Source organism: Platalea leucorodia (assembly GCF_965183815.1).
Source record: "Platalea leucorodia genome assembly, chromosome: 9".
Lineage (NCBI taxonomy): Eukaryota > Metazoa > Chordata > Aves > Pelecaniformes > Threskiornithidae > Platalea > Platalea leucorodia.
In genome coordinates, this window is record NC_138831.1 from 25,553,863 (window position 1) to 25,567,543 (window position 13,681).

The following is a 13,681-nucleotide window of genomic DNA, read 5'->3' on the forward strand; positions in this document are numbered from 1 at the left end:
GACTTACCATCAACAAATCAGTTTTAGTGGTTATCTTGTGCCTTTAGACTGAGAGGTGCAGATGGAGACTCTACGCACAGTAAAATGGGCAAAAAGCAACTTTCAAACAGGAGAGAGGTGTCCATGCCACCTAGAGCGCAAACTTAATTAAAACAAAACTATATATAAAAACCCCAAATTTTCAAACAAAACGTGGTGAGACTCCAAAACTGAAGTATCAGATATGAAAAAGAACAGCTTCACATTTTTATTCTGTTTTAGCATAAATACTGCTAGCACGTCAGTGGCAAAACACCATTCTTAACCTTGGTGGGTGAACTGAAGCCAGAATACACACAAGTGCTGTACTTACACGGTTCTTACAGAAACCTGGAGACGTGTTCTCCTACAATCAAAATTTCAGTTACATTTTTTCACTTATGAAACATGCATGAATTTGTAATCTAACTAAATTATAAAAGCCCAATAGGGGAAAGAAAATGTAATCCAATTTGCTGCTGATCCAGAAGAAAACAGTATTTGCCTGCCTGTTAGAGAAGTAAGTTTCTGTCTACAACAACTTTACCAAAGACTGGGGAAGAGAATGAATTGCACTGCCCGAAGCTATTACCTGTCCTTATATACAACTTACTTGGATCACTCTGTAAATGCTCCTATTTAAAAATGTGCATTTCACTACTCCTTGTACAAACACAATTTTTTGATAGGCATCTCAAACAAACCTCACCTCACAATTATTTTTTTAAAAGCTTCAGAAACAAAAATTCAACCCATGAATTAAAATAAAAGTATTTACAGCAGAACAAAACTGATGAAGAACGTCGACTGTAAACCTTCAGTATCTCTGCAAATAAAAAGAACTTCAACTCACAAGTAAATAAAATACACCTTCCAAATAATTTTACATCTCTTTCCAGCTGGAACTGAAAAGCTGAAATTCAAGGCACTGTACTCCTGCAGGGGTTAGTACAATTTTCTAGTCATCAATTCAAGTACATCGACTTTAAGGATCTCAAGTGTAAAACATCAGAAACACAACAGAATAAAGTGTCTTCAGCAATGAAATATAAGCAAATATTGCCAGAACAAACAAACTATCTTTTGTGAAACCATTTCACAGTGATTGCTGGATGCAGCGTATGGCTGTGTATGCTAGCGGGCCCGACCTGGACCCCTGCCTCGTCCAACACATATGGCATCTACAGATCAAACACTCCACATGACAACGCTGAAACCATTGTTACCTATGGCAAGGCAACTGAACTACGTCATTCGCAGGTGTGGGCCAGGCGGCTCAGCAGTAGGTTGCTGCAGCGGCACCGGGTACATCTGCAAGCAGGTTTTGCTGAGAGGCGAGAAGTGTACAATGCTTGGACCTCTGACAATCCTGGGCTGCGCGGCTGGCCCCGACCACTGCACTCCATAAACAGGTGTAGGGAAAACTCCTCCATACTGACAAAGAGGCATCACATAAGGTGTCACTGTGCCAGAGAGGGCAGGCCCTGGCATAGGCACTGGCAGGGACGGTGAAGCTCCAGGAGCTAACGCAGCGGGCATGGGGCAAGACACTGGAACAACGCACTTTTTCCCCAATCCCGTTCTTACCGAATTAACCTACAAAAAGAAAAATAGAAAAAGCGTCGCTATTAAGCTTCTCTTTCCCCGCCTGCTGCAGGCAGTGCTGGCATGCCCAGACACATGTGTCTGTGCTGGGACCATGGTGGTGCTGCTCCGCCAGCAGCATGGCCTCCGCTGGCAGCACCCCTGCCCCACGTCTGGGCACCTGCAAGTGGGCTGTCAGCCCGGAGGGGAGCACAGGAGTGGCATGGTGTCCTTGGAGCTTGGGAGTTGGTTTGGGGTTTTTTTTGTCTTTTTGTTTGTGAGGGTTTTTTGGGTTTTGGTTTAGTTTGTTTGTTTGTTTGTTTTAAGACCAAAAAATTGGAAATTAATAGCAAAGGTTCATATAAGGAGGAGGGGAAAGCTGTCTGAATATAATCTTACAATTTAAGGAGGCAGGAAGCATCGCTGAACAGGCGAGAACTGAACACCACACAAAAACCCATGAAAAATCTCAAATGTCCAGAGTAACCCAAGTATCTTTTATGCTCAGTCTTGTGCATAAAAGTGAATATATTAAACTAAATACAGAATTAAACCAAATCTTGCAAACCTTCCCCTCAAATCTTGCAAAAAAAGAAACCCCCAAATCTTGCAATAAACCAAACAAAACCCCAAATCTTGCAAAAACCCCAAGTTCTTGCAGCTATCCCCAGAACAAGTTTTAAAAATTCTAGCACATATTTCTGTAACAAGTTGTTTGTGCTGGGTCATTTGGTCTCACTGAACTAAGAGTAGCGAAGAACAGAAAGAGACTTTCCACAGTGGTCAAAGGCGAGGTAAACCAGCAAGGACACAGCAGGAGCTGCTCCTGCCTCAGGAGCTGCTGGAACCAATTCCAGCTATTTTTCTAAACTTCTATTAACATCCACTTCAATTATTCAGTTTGTGCATGCGAGGGACAGAGAAAGCTCTCCTTCCTAAATACTGGGATGGTGGAGCTTCCCAAATCGTATGCTCTGGAAACAATCGTTATCCAAAATCTGCTCTCCCTGTGGATGGGGTTTGCAGCGTTGCATTACGTTTTTAATTTCACAGAATTTACAACTTCCTGCCATGGTTCCCACCAAGCCAGCATCTACTCATGGCATAAGAAAAAAAGAGTATTATTTAAGCCCAGGAATCCCCATTAATTTGGTATTTCACATTAAATTGATAAAATTGGTATGAAGGTGAAATATCAGCGGAAAAAATGAATATTTGTATAAGACTGTGCGGAATGCTTACTCTATGTTTCTGATTTTAGTGTCTCTTCTCAATTAAAAATGGCAATGTCACTCTGGGATTTACTGCTTGGGGCATTAACCTGTCCTCCAAAGCAAATTTTAGAAAAACTCAGAAATATCCAATATCCTTCTTCACTGTCTCCAGTTGTAATCTGAAATGAATCTGATGGTGAGCATCAAACTAAGAGAAATAGTTGCTTCGGTATAATGAATTTGACATCATTAATATATAAAAATCCACCAAAATTAACAGCAGAAACCGAAGAACAATAAACAGAGGAACTGAGGACACATTTTTAAGACCCGAAGACTTTTTACTTATTATTAGACCCATGTTTTAACATCCTCAAAATGATGGTTTCCACCAAACGAGACAACTGTGAGTGGATAACAATGGATGCCTGCAAACGTACCTAACTGAACTAGATAATTTCTTATACAAGCAACAGATTATATGGTAGCATTGAAAATGTAAGGTGGCATTTTAGGAAGTGGTCCTATTTAAAAATTCTAACTTGAAAAAGCTTATTTTCAGTTCTATTAAAATGCTGAGAAGTCTACCTCTACCCGATTTGTGCTGCTTGACTTTTTTGTCCTCAGCTAAATTACTCAGTAAAGCAGCAGCTGTATTTAAGGCTACATATGTGCAACCAGGAATAAAATTACATCATGCTCCAAACCCAACTATTACACATACTTATTAAAACCTGTTACAATGTCATGACAAATGCACGCTAATGATTTAAGGTTGCTTCCTCTACCTTCGTTGCATGCTTCAAGGGAGCAAAACACACACTTTAAGAAGCAACAAGACATCTAGCTCTTGCATCCTCCCCTGGATGGTCTTGGTCAAAGCCATTTTTTAACCATTATCTTCTAACCAGCTATGATGACTCAACACCGATAGAGGCTGAAACAACCCATGTCTTCCTGCATGTAGGTGCCAACTGAAACATCAAAACCAACATGCACCAGAATGGTCTTCAAAACAGCACAAGGAGCTATGGATTTCCCAGCTCTAGGAAAGCCAGAAGACTAGCAGTCACTTTGTTCATAAAATTCAAAGGGAAGCAGATGGACATTCACATGGTGATGGACAACGTGTGTACCTACACTGGGGTCAAAGTCATGGCTGTAAACAGAACTAGCTTGGCATTTCAATCAATCAGGCTGGTATTTTAACAGAGGTACACCAAAGGAACCTGCCAGGGGGCTGAAGCTCACAAGCGAAGCTGAGAACCTGCAAGTTCTCCTATCACTCACAAGCTGGCCAATTCTGTGCTGAAAGGGCACATTTGTTATCTGCAGCTCTCTGCTTGCCCAGGGGACCTCTCCTCTTAGCTATTACCTTGTCATTTTTGCAAGTTTGTTTGAAAGGTGCCAGTTCTGGCACAAGCTGTTGATTCCAAAATGTGCATCAACTACAGCACACTATATCCTAGCAGCAACAAGGCTTCAGCTTCCAGTTCATCTTCTGGGCTTTGGTATTACACCCACAGCTTGAAGATATGGGTGTGAATTGTTTCTTTTATATTGAAGTTGTCTTGGGAATTGAAAACAAGTGGTACAATATCAGACCCCTGTATCCAGCTCAATGTTTAGAGATCACTGAAAACCAGAAGATCTTTATAGCCATAGCCTGCAGTCATATAAGAAAAGTGTTTGGGGTTTATTTAAAATACTCTAATCCTCCTGCAGGAGCGTAAAGCAGAAGTGGTCTTTTCCCTTCCTAATTCAAGTTTAGACAACACAACACTAGCAATGAGGAATGAGATTGACTATATGACTTAGCCAACTATGGATGGCATTACTTCATTTTTAATATTACAGCATTAATTTACTTCTGTTTGTTCGGCTGCCTGTCTAGAGCCTAGTAAAGTCAGCTGACTTGGCCTTAAGCAGGCTGGTAAGGTAGACACAGTCTCAAACTTAATGAATCTAACAAACGCACTGCAAAATATACCTTTGTCATCACCATGTAAAAAAGTCTGTCTGCTAGAGATATTTAATAGGGTTTTGTTTTGTTTTTTTTTTTTTTTTTTTTTTTTTTTTTTTTTGGAAGGAAGACTGCATCTACATCCTAAAATGTATCCCATATTATATGGGAAGGAAGTGAAATTCCCCCCCACTCCTCCTTCCCTCTGCATCTCAATTAGCCTCCTCTATAGAAGCAATACACTTACTTAACGAACACCTATGGCAGCATCTCAGCCTGCTGCCTTCGTACCTCTGCTCACACTACCTTCCTCTCCTGCACTTGCTAAACTCTCTCTGCACTAATAAGCCTCTGCCCCGAGGGCTTGTATGAGTCCCTGCCAGGTAAGAGCCACCTCTTGCTCCTGCTTCCCCAAATGCCTGCCTTTTGCTGCCAGTCTTTCCCTTGCCGCCATTTATTCCTGTTCCCCCAGATAATCATACATACTCATTTAGAAAACAAGAATAATATATACACGAAGAACATGCACAAAAACATTGGTAAAAACGAAACAAACCCCACTGGACAAAGGCTATGGTAGTTCAGAAAAAAAGATCTGTTCCTTGAACTTTTTTTTTTAATTCTCTAACTTTCCATCATGCTTTACCAAGCAACCTCTAAAGTGCCACTTTAGCAATATTCATAGCTACAGTACTGTGAAAGTATGTAGCTAATAGTTATGCTTGACTTATAAACATCATAAATATTTATTTTTTTACATTAGAACAGATGAAACGGGGTGATTCTGCTGTGAAAGCTGACTGTACTATCACAACTCATTCTAAAAATGCAGGATTGAGATTATTTTTCTTTCAGCTACATTTTGATGGCTACGTTATTAGCATTACTGTTTTACTTCTGTATGGTTCAACTACTATTGAAACAAAACCGTCTAAATCACAGGACAGGGTTAGAGCTGGCTGCCAACACAAGCAGGGCAAGGATGCTAATACATCTTTTTTTATCATCCTTTTCCAGTTTGCTGAAAACCCCAAGTTCTTAGGTGCTACTTAAGGTTTGTGTTTGTTCTCTTCCAGGTTCCTGGAAAGCTATTCTGACATTCAGACCGAGGAGGCAGTGTTGAATAGCTTCAAACACGGATTCATTCTATTTTTTTATTATTCTTCCAATCCAATGGAGACAGAAGACCCAGTAAAAGGTGTTAATTGTCCTTCCACTCCATTTTTGTGTCTGTGGCTATCTCCAGAAAGCCTGCTTCCCAGGCAGCCAGCTCATTAAAATCAAGATGTACTAAATGCAAACAGATGTGCAGGTATTATTGATGGTGTCTAAGCCCCAGCACACGTCACCAACTGACACAGACCTGCATGCTTCACAGAAACAACCTTTTTATGGACTTGGAACATGTTTACAGCTTTTTTTGGGTAATAGTTTTTTCTTTAAAACGCATCGAGCTATGTAACAGTATGAAGAACAGAAAACATATTTTTGGTAAGCCCTTTATTCCCAGGCATCTTCAAATAATACCTTTAGCTACACAATATTCAGTACTCTCTACACACAAGGCAGCTCACATTCCTAAGCATATTCCTTGACCGGTGATAACCACAATTACCTGTAAAAAAAAAGGATTATTTCATCATGTCTTCAACATGGATGAGCACAAGAGAAATAACTATTATCAGGCAGTTTGACTTTAGTTCTTCCTAATATCTCCTATCACATTTCCCATTACTGGTGATGAGAATCCACACGTATTTCCATGTTTAAATAAAACATTTGAAAAGGAGTATTTCAGTGCTCCTGTGACATAATTGGATGCCTGAAGGTTCCCCCACAAACTTCTAATATGTATCAACCAGGATTTGCAGGCAAACCGACAGGTAACTTCCACAGAAACAAAGAAGAATTTAAAGTCTTCCTTTGCATCCCTTTGCAAATATTTTATTGCTCTCTACACTTCTGATGACAAAGAGGAAGAAAATAAAACCACTAACTCTTATTAAATGCACCACCAATTTCTCTTCTGAGTTGATTTCCAACCTTAAAGTGTAGCCTTCACTTAGTTAAAAAAAAGGTACCAATAATACATTGTATTCACACAGTAAACAATTTGCTGATGGTGGTAGAAGCATCTCAAGAAAAAAAGATAACTCAGGAAAGTTAGTCCTCTGTTTCCAGGGTGAAAGAGAAGACTTGAAATTGGCCACACAACTACCTTGCATATTAATAACAGTGGGTGGACAGTAAGAGAAAACAATACATGAAAAAAATAAAATAAAATAACTCTACCCCTAACTAATAAGGATTTGTTGCAATTTTCCGTTGGCCTAAGAGACTGAAAAAAAAATTATACAGAGTGGAAAGAGGCCATTTGGTTTGATGCCTTCTTTGTCATACCTTGTATAACAGAAGCCCTAGACTTTCACCCCAGGAGGATGCTCATCGCCTATATGGCCTCTGTGTGGTGCCAATTCCAGGGGACCTATAACCAACAGAGCACCATAGGACAACTCATATCACTCCTACTCCCATTTAAAAACCTCTTCAAGGAGACATCTTTCTGTCCAATAACCTCCAGAGAAAAATTTGGAAGTGAAGGTATGAATACTGCCTCCCTCCTGCCCCTCATTTCTGATCATTGCATGGGACCAATAATAACATCTCCTAAAACAAAACACCCAGTTTGAAGATATGAGACAACCTGCCCTAACAGTTTCCTGCTAGTTTGTTCCAGTCAAGGAAGAAAAAGGGGGCATAAGAATCACCTCATTTCCAATTTATCTAGCCCTTATTTCCAACAGAAAACCTTATTATAACTTTCTCTGATGGGCTGGAAATCTGTTTAGTGCTCCTTATTCTTTTCTTGCGAAGGCATTTTTTGTATTTGATCAAAAAGATGATGAAAAGATGGTGTTAACAGATGGGCTGAAGATGTACAGCCTGAGCTTTATATGCTCCTTGTTCGAAAGCTATTTTTTCCATCCTTTATGTGATTTCCCGAGTTCTTTTCATCTTTTCAATACCATTTTAAAAGGTGGACTCAACAGTGATTCAGTGCAGGTGTAACATCTCCCCATGTAACTCATCACTTCAAGAACTGATGTTATTGGTCACCTGTCTGGCTGTCCAGACTAAGGGTCCTTTCACACAATTTCCTTCCTCCTCTGTTGGCTATTTTTCTCCCAACATCATGAAGCCCTCTCCTCCCTTAACTTCAATTTCCCCTTTAAGGTGAATTTCAAAAGGTACAATCAGCAGAATGACGCTCAACTCCCAAAACAGCCCTTGTGCTGTTGTAAAAGTCTTTTAAATCATATCCACTGCCCTGTTTTCTGTCATTTCTGGTATGCAGTGCCATTTTCATGGCCAAAATACCCCAACAATAACCACGCTAGGAAGATTTGCCATCTACCTTTTCATCTCTTCTGCAGCCCACACCGCCCTACAAGGACTTTATGCATAAAACCACCCAGGGCAAGCTGGCACAGGGCTCAGAAGGTCTCCAACTGACTGCCACTCTTCCAAGCAACAACGAATGACGTTAAATGAAGAGCAGGGAATCCCAACCTCTCCGAGCTCTTGGTAAATTATCTCTAAAAGACTTCAATTAGCCTTGTTAATTTCCTGGAACAACTGCCATGTTCTAAAAAGAAATAAACCCTCTAAAATAAGTGTATTAAGACAGGGACATTCCTGTTCCTCTCACAGCAATATTCTGCCATCTCCACAGGCTTTGAAACAGAGACATCAAGACTACAGAAGGTAAAATTAGCCCTAAATAGATGTTAACAGGTGATTTAAATAAGCAAAATAACCACTCTTTTCCAGAGTTACAAGTGGGCAGAACACCCCCATTGAATACTTCAAACTACTGCAGGAGTCTCAGGGAAAAGACATCAAGCTGCAAAAAGCACAAAAGAGAGTAAGAAGTGACTTAACAGAACAAAACCTGCGCCCTCACTAACACTTTCTAGAAATCTTCAATTTGTGTTTACTAGTACCTCCTTTGACTTATTTTGTGAGAACTAAAAGGGTCTTAAGTAGATGTCACTGTTACTCCAGAATGGGTTTATACTGCTTAAACCATCACTACACAGAAAGCTTATTTACTCTCCGGTTTTTATTCATTTATGGCAACTAAGAATTGACATAAAATCGCTTAATAAATTTGCACAAATGCTTTTCCCTGTGAGGTCAGTGACCTTACTAACTCTGAAACCAGCAGGTAGCAAAGCAGATGCGTTAACGCGGTTCCTGCTTTGGCACGTCTCACCTCATGAATAACTATAGAGCTACCACTGCTGCATACAAGTTTTTTTTTTTTCCTTCAACATGCCAAAAAAGCAATGGTCTACTATCCAGATCCAGATATCTTGTTTTTAAGGGATAACAAAGCAGTCCCTCGCTGGTTTGGTTTTCACTGTTTCTTTGCTTTTAAAATTATTTTCCTCTACTTTGGCTCAATTTCCAGTCTTCAAAAAAAATGAATCCAGCAAAAATTATTAGTCAAAGAATCATCCAACCGTGAGGAGGAGGGAGAGGTCTGGAAACCCAGACCAGGGTGGGACAGAACGGTAAACTGGGATTCTGGATACATCTTCATTCATTTTTGTGCCTGCCTCCATATTATCACTCAGCCATGAAAACAAGCACTGAACACAGACACAAACACACATCGCAACGTTTTTTTCCTGATACTGAAAACAAGAGCGGATGAATGGGAGCGCTTCCAATTTCCATTTTGTTGTAGTTTACTTTCACAGCGTTTCTGAAGATGGTACTTTCATGAGGCAGAGTGCCTCAAAGATGCCCAGTACGACAAGCAAGGTTCAAAAACACATCCAGCTGTCCCTTATCTCAGTGCAGCACTCACTCTGCTTCCACTAAAACAAAGGCTCGTTACCACAAAGCCACCAGCCCAGCCACTGTTCTGCCTAAGGAAGATTAATATTAAACATCAAAAGAAGAAAACTTTAGGAATAGTTAAAACTTAAGTTGAGCAAGATATGGTTAACCGTATGAGTATTGCTGTATATTGCTGTTAATAAGCAGTTTGCAATTTAAAAATATATATTTTATATATATATATATATATATATATTGCAGCCCATATATCCCTCAAGATTATTCCAAAAGACAATTTAAAAAAAAATCTGGTTTAGTACTTAATGAAAAGAAATGGACATTTATAGGAAGCATCTATCTGAAGTAATTTTAGTCTATGTCCTCCTCCAAATCTGAGTTCTGCAAAGGCTTTCAGACATATAGCAAAAGGTACGTTCTTCAAGGAGTGCCACTTACTCCACATGTCTCATTCTGTGTTTGCATGGGATTAGCCTTTGGCTCCATGTCTTGCCTTTTTTGGTTCTGCTTCAGTTGGTTTAAAGAAGGTTTTGTCTGTGCAGCTCCAACAGTTTTGCTTGTCCACTGGTCAACCAGCTTGTGAAGATCATCTGTGAACGTCCCTTTCTTGTTGTTACTGTTGTTGGCCTGAACCTGCAGGGTTGATTGCGGGAGTGGCTCAGGACATGTTACAAGACTGTTTGTTGAGGATCCTGGAAAACCACACACAAAGAAAGTTGAGGATGGCATCTCTGCTTCACCACTTTGCTCCTCAAACAGTTTCTCATCTACTGCAATTCAAATGGTGGCTTTTTGGACTTTTAACCCTCCCCCTCCTTTCTACAGAACACCTTTGCTTAAAGAAATGGTCCAAGTCCAATGCATTCATATTTTCTATCACATTATGTTACCTCAGCCACTCGCTGTTGTGCCCACAACTTCTCTCTAAACAAAATTAATGACTCGGAGAGAAGAAACAAATACAGTCCCTAACACTGACATCCTAAGGCTTACAAAGTCTCTTTAGAGGAGGCTACCATGACACAGTGGGAGGCAGGATGTATTACTTGCTAAAACTGTATGCATTTAAAAATGAATTTACTGTTTATTTTACTTGCATAAGTTTATTGTCCTCTTGGAAAAATGTAATTGTCATATAGATTACAAGTAGGGTTGGCTACTACGGCTCAAAGGCTCCAGGAACCCACAGTATCTCTCAATGATGTTAGGACCATTTACTCTGCCATCTGCATATTTTTTGGCCAAAAAAAACCCCAAAAAACATCAGGACCATGAATGTACAGAAGAAAGAGGAGAGAGGAGGACATAGTGGGTGTGTGAGTTTTTGAGACAAAGATAAAGATACAGAACTTTTGGTATAGATAAAAGCAGACAGGAAGAGTATTGACAGAGATTTAATTTTATATGTTCACTTATTTCTAGAAAAACTAGGAAAAAAAAAAATCTGTCCTTTTTATGTGTTGATAACTACAAGTCTGACACAGCAAGATCATTAGGGAACAGCAACTGAAGGCGCCTGAATTTGACCTAAGCAGAAAATATAAAATAACTTTCCAGCTAACATATTTGACATAGTAAAGATTTGAAGTAAAGACCATCTCTCCAAGCAAAAAGTTCATAGAACTGTAGTAAAATTATTATATAAGCAAACATGAACATTCAGTCTTCTTTTTTCTGTTAATCAGTTACCAGCCAATGAAACCGAGTAAACTAATTAGTCCTATGGTTATATAAAATACGTTAATAACTTTTAAATGATCATGCATTCAACCTGCAACATAACTTCTAAGTGAACACTGCTCATTTCCTTTTCCTTTGCTTGGGGGAAGGGACCAGTGAGAAAAATAAGTATTTTGACAGGAAAGCTCTTCAATTAGTGTTTAATATTTCATGCAGCTCAACTTGAATGAGATTGTTTTAAGCTATAAATTCCTCCAGCAGAGAACTGCAGTCATATAAAGGTGTGTATTTCAGAAAGACAAACACTGAATCCAGTTTTCTTGCCGCATGCGTGCACAGTCTCACACACAAAGAATACCACAACTGTCTTGCAGCATGCGTGGTTCCCAAGACATCACAGCACATGCATTATTATGAAAGTATCACAATTTATACAGTCTAATTTCATACCAGTATAAGTGCATCAGCTCTATTTATTAAACAACTAGCTTTTAGTACAAAATAATAAAAAAAAGCAAAAAAAACATCCCATGCCATGAAGGAAATACTGAGAAACAAAAATGGGATAGTTACTACTACTGTGATCTTTGCCTAGACATAGTCGTTTCAAGGTGGACCCTACAAGGTAAAACAATACAAGACATACAGAATTAGGTAAGACTAAACACAACAAATCTGACGGACAAGCTTCTGTACTTTTAAGCAATCAAAAAGTAGTTATTTTGCAAGAAAGGACAGACAAAGTCAGCAGTTCAGGTGAGTAAAGGAAGTCTAAATAACTGGACAGCTCAAACCTTTCTTAATGTGCAGCCATTCAGAAGCTTTGAAAAGTACAATAGCATGCCAAAAGCAAGGTCTCATGACTTAAAGATGCATTTGTTTGGGGTTTTGGGTTTTTTTTGGTGGTTTGGGAGTTTTTTTTGTTTGTTTGTTTGTTTTTTCTTTTTTCCGAATCGCCTTGGCTTCCTAATAGGAGGTTTTGATTCCTAGTCTATTTATGCAGGAAATGATGTCAATTCAGTTTGTGATAGGAGGCCAAAAATGCTTTCAGGAACAAGTCAAGCTAGTCTGGCTGCAAAGACAAACTGTAAAACAACCCTAGAAGTCCTGTTTTACAAGTCCAAAAAGATACATTGTTCTGCAGGTCTGAGGCCAATTGTTTCCAAATACTTTATCAGTAGGATTTGTGTCTAAATGTGAGATTCTGAACTTCAATTGAAAGTAACTGTGAATGAGCTTCCCTTATGCCTTGTCCAAGTGCAGAAAAATAATCCAGCAGAGTAGCTGAGTTTTCATTTAACCAAACTACATGTTTTTTTCATTATTATCTCATTACATCCTTCATCATGATTTTACATATTCTGTTGGATAGATAAGAGTGCAAGAAGTGTATTGAGAACCCTACTTGACTGTCAGATCTTGCCAGACATAAGCACCGTTTCTATTTGAGTGCCAAATTTCCTGAAAGGTATTTTGGACTTGTTAAGAAGAATATCATTATGGTATGGGAGGAGATGAATATCTGACATGGGGCATGGCAAGTTTATTGTGAAGAAGCACTTGAAAACATGAGCAAAATCAGAGAGTGGGGCAAAAAGCAAGATACAGGATGGATATGTTTTTTCTCTACAGCAAACCAGTGTTGATATTTTATGTTACTGTGCCAGAAATGCAGCTTTAAACTCAGAGATTGCAGGTCCAGGTTGACATAGGCTCTGAATGAGTCTTCAAAGGAAAAAGGAGTGATATCAGTCAGAGACTGAGGAAGAGGAAGTAAAGAAAAGAGGGGAAAAAAAGGGAGAAGAAATGTTTGTGTTTTGATATAGGTGGCATGAGGAGGAACAGAAGGATTGCTTTGAAAGATTTTCTTATTATTTCATATAGTTTAATGAGGTTTCTATGCCAGGAAAATCAGAAGGACATAACTATAGTAATGTCTTATGCAAGCATGACCAAGTTCAGTTTCTCATCTCAAAGCCTAGATAACAAATAAAAGTCACATTCACAACTGAACAATCCGTGTTGTATTTTTAATTTTTTTTCCCCTCAGGTATACCTTACCTTGCCTATCTCTTAAAGTTAGCTAGCAACTCCTATTATGTAAACATCAATGGCAGTAATACTAGAATCCTATTTTCTTAACTATCCTGCAGCATTCTGCATGTAGCAATAGGTAGTATTTGGCACAATATGTATGCAAATGAAAAGCAACTGCCTGCGAAAAATAAAAGCAGGCAGCTGACTACAGTACGTGCTCAAATGCATGTAAAAAAGTTTAATCACCAACCCCTCTGCTTCCTGAAAACCGAGTCACAAGTTTATATGCACCTCAGGTGCCAAATCAAACCTGGGGCCC

The 13,681-nt window shown here is 39.2% G+C and overlaps 1 protein-coding gene across 1 annotated transcript in view; it reads right to left on the reverse strand.

Moving 5' to 3' along the window:
• Positions 1-1,263: 1,263 nt before the first annotated feature.
• WNK2 (WNK lysine deficient protein kinase 2) overlaps positions 1,264-13,681 on the reverse strand; it is a gene marked incomplete at both ends in the record, with an annotated part of 108,898 nt that continues 96,480 nt past the window's right edge. The window contains 3 exons of the mRNA XM_082322573.1: positions 1,264-1,614; positions 10,084-10,337; positions 11,899-11,943. Coding sequence (XP_082178699.1) covers positions 1,264-1,614; positions 10,084-10,337; positions 11,899-11,943 — 650 coding nt within the window. The remainder of the gene's footprint in view (positions 1,615-10,083; positions 10,338-11,898; positions 11,944-13,681) is intronic.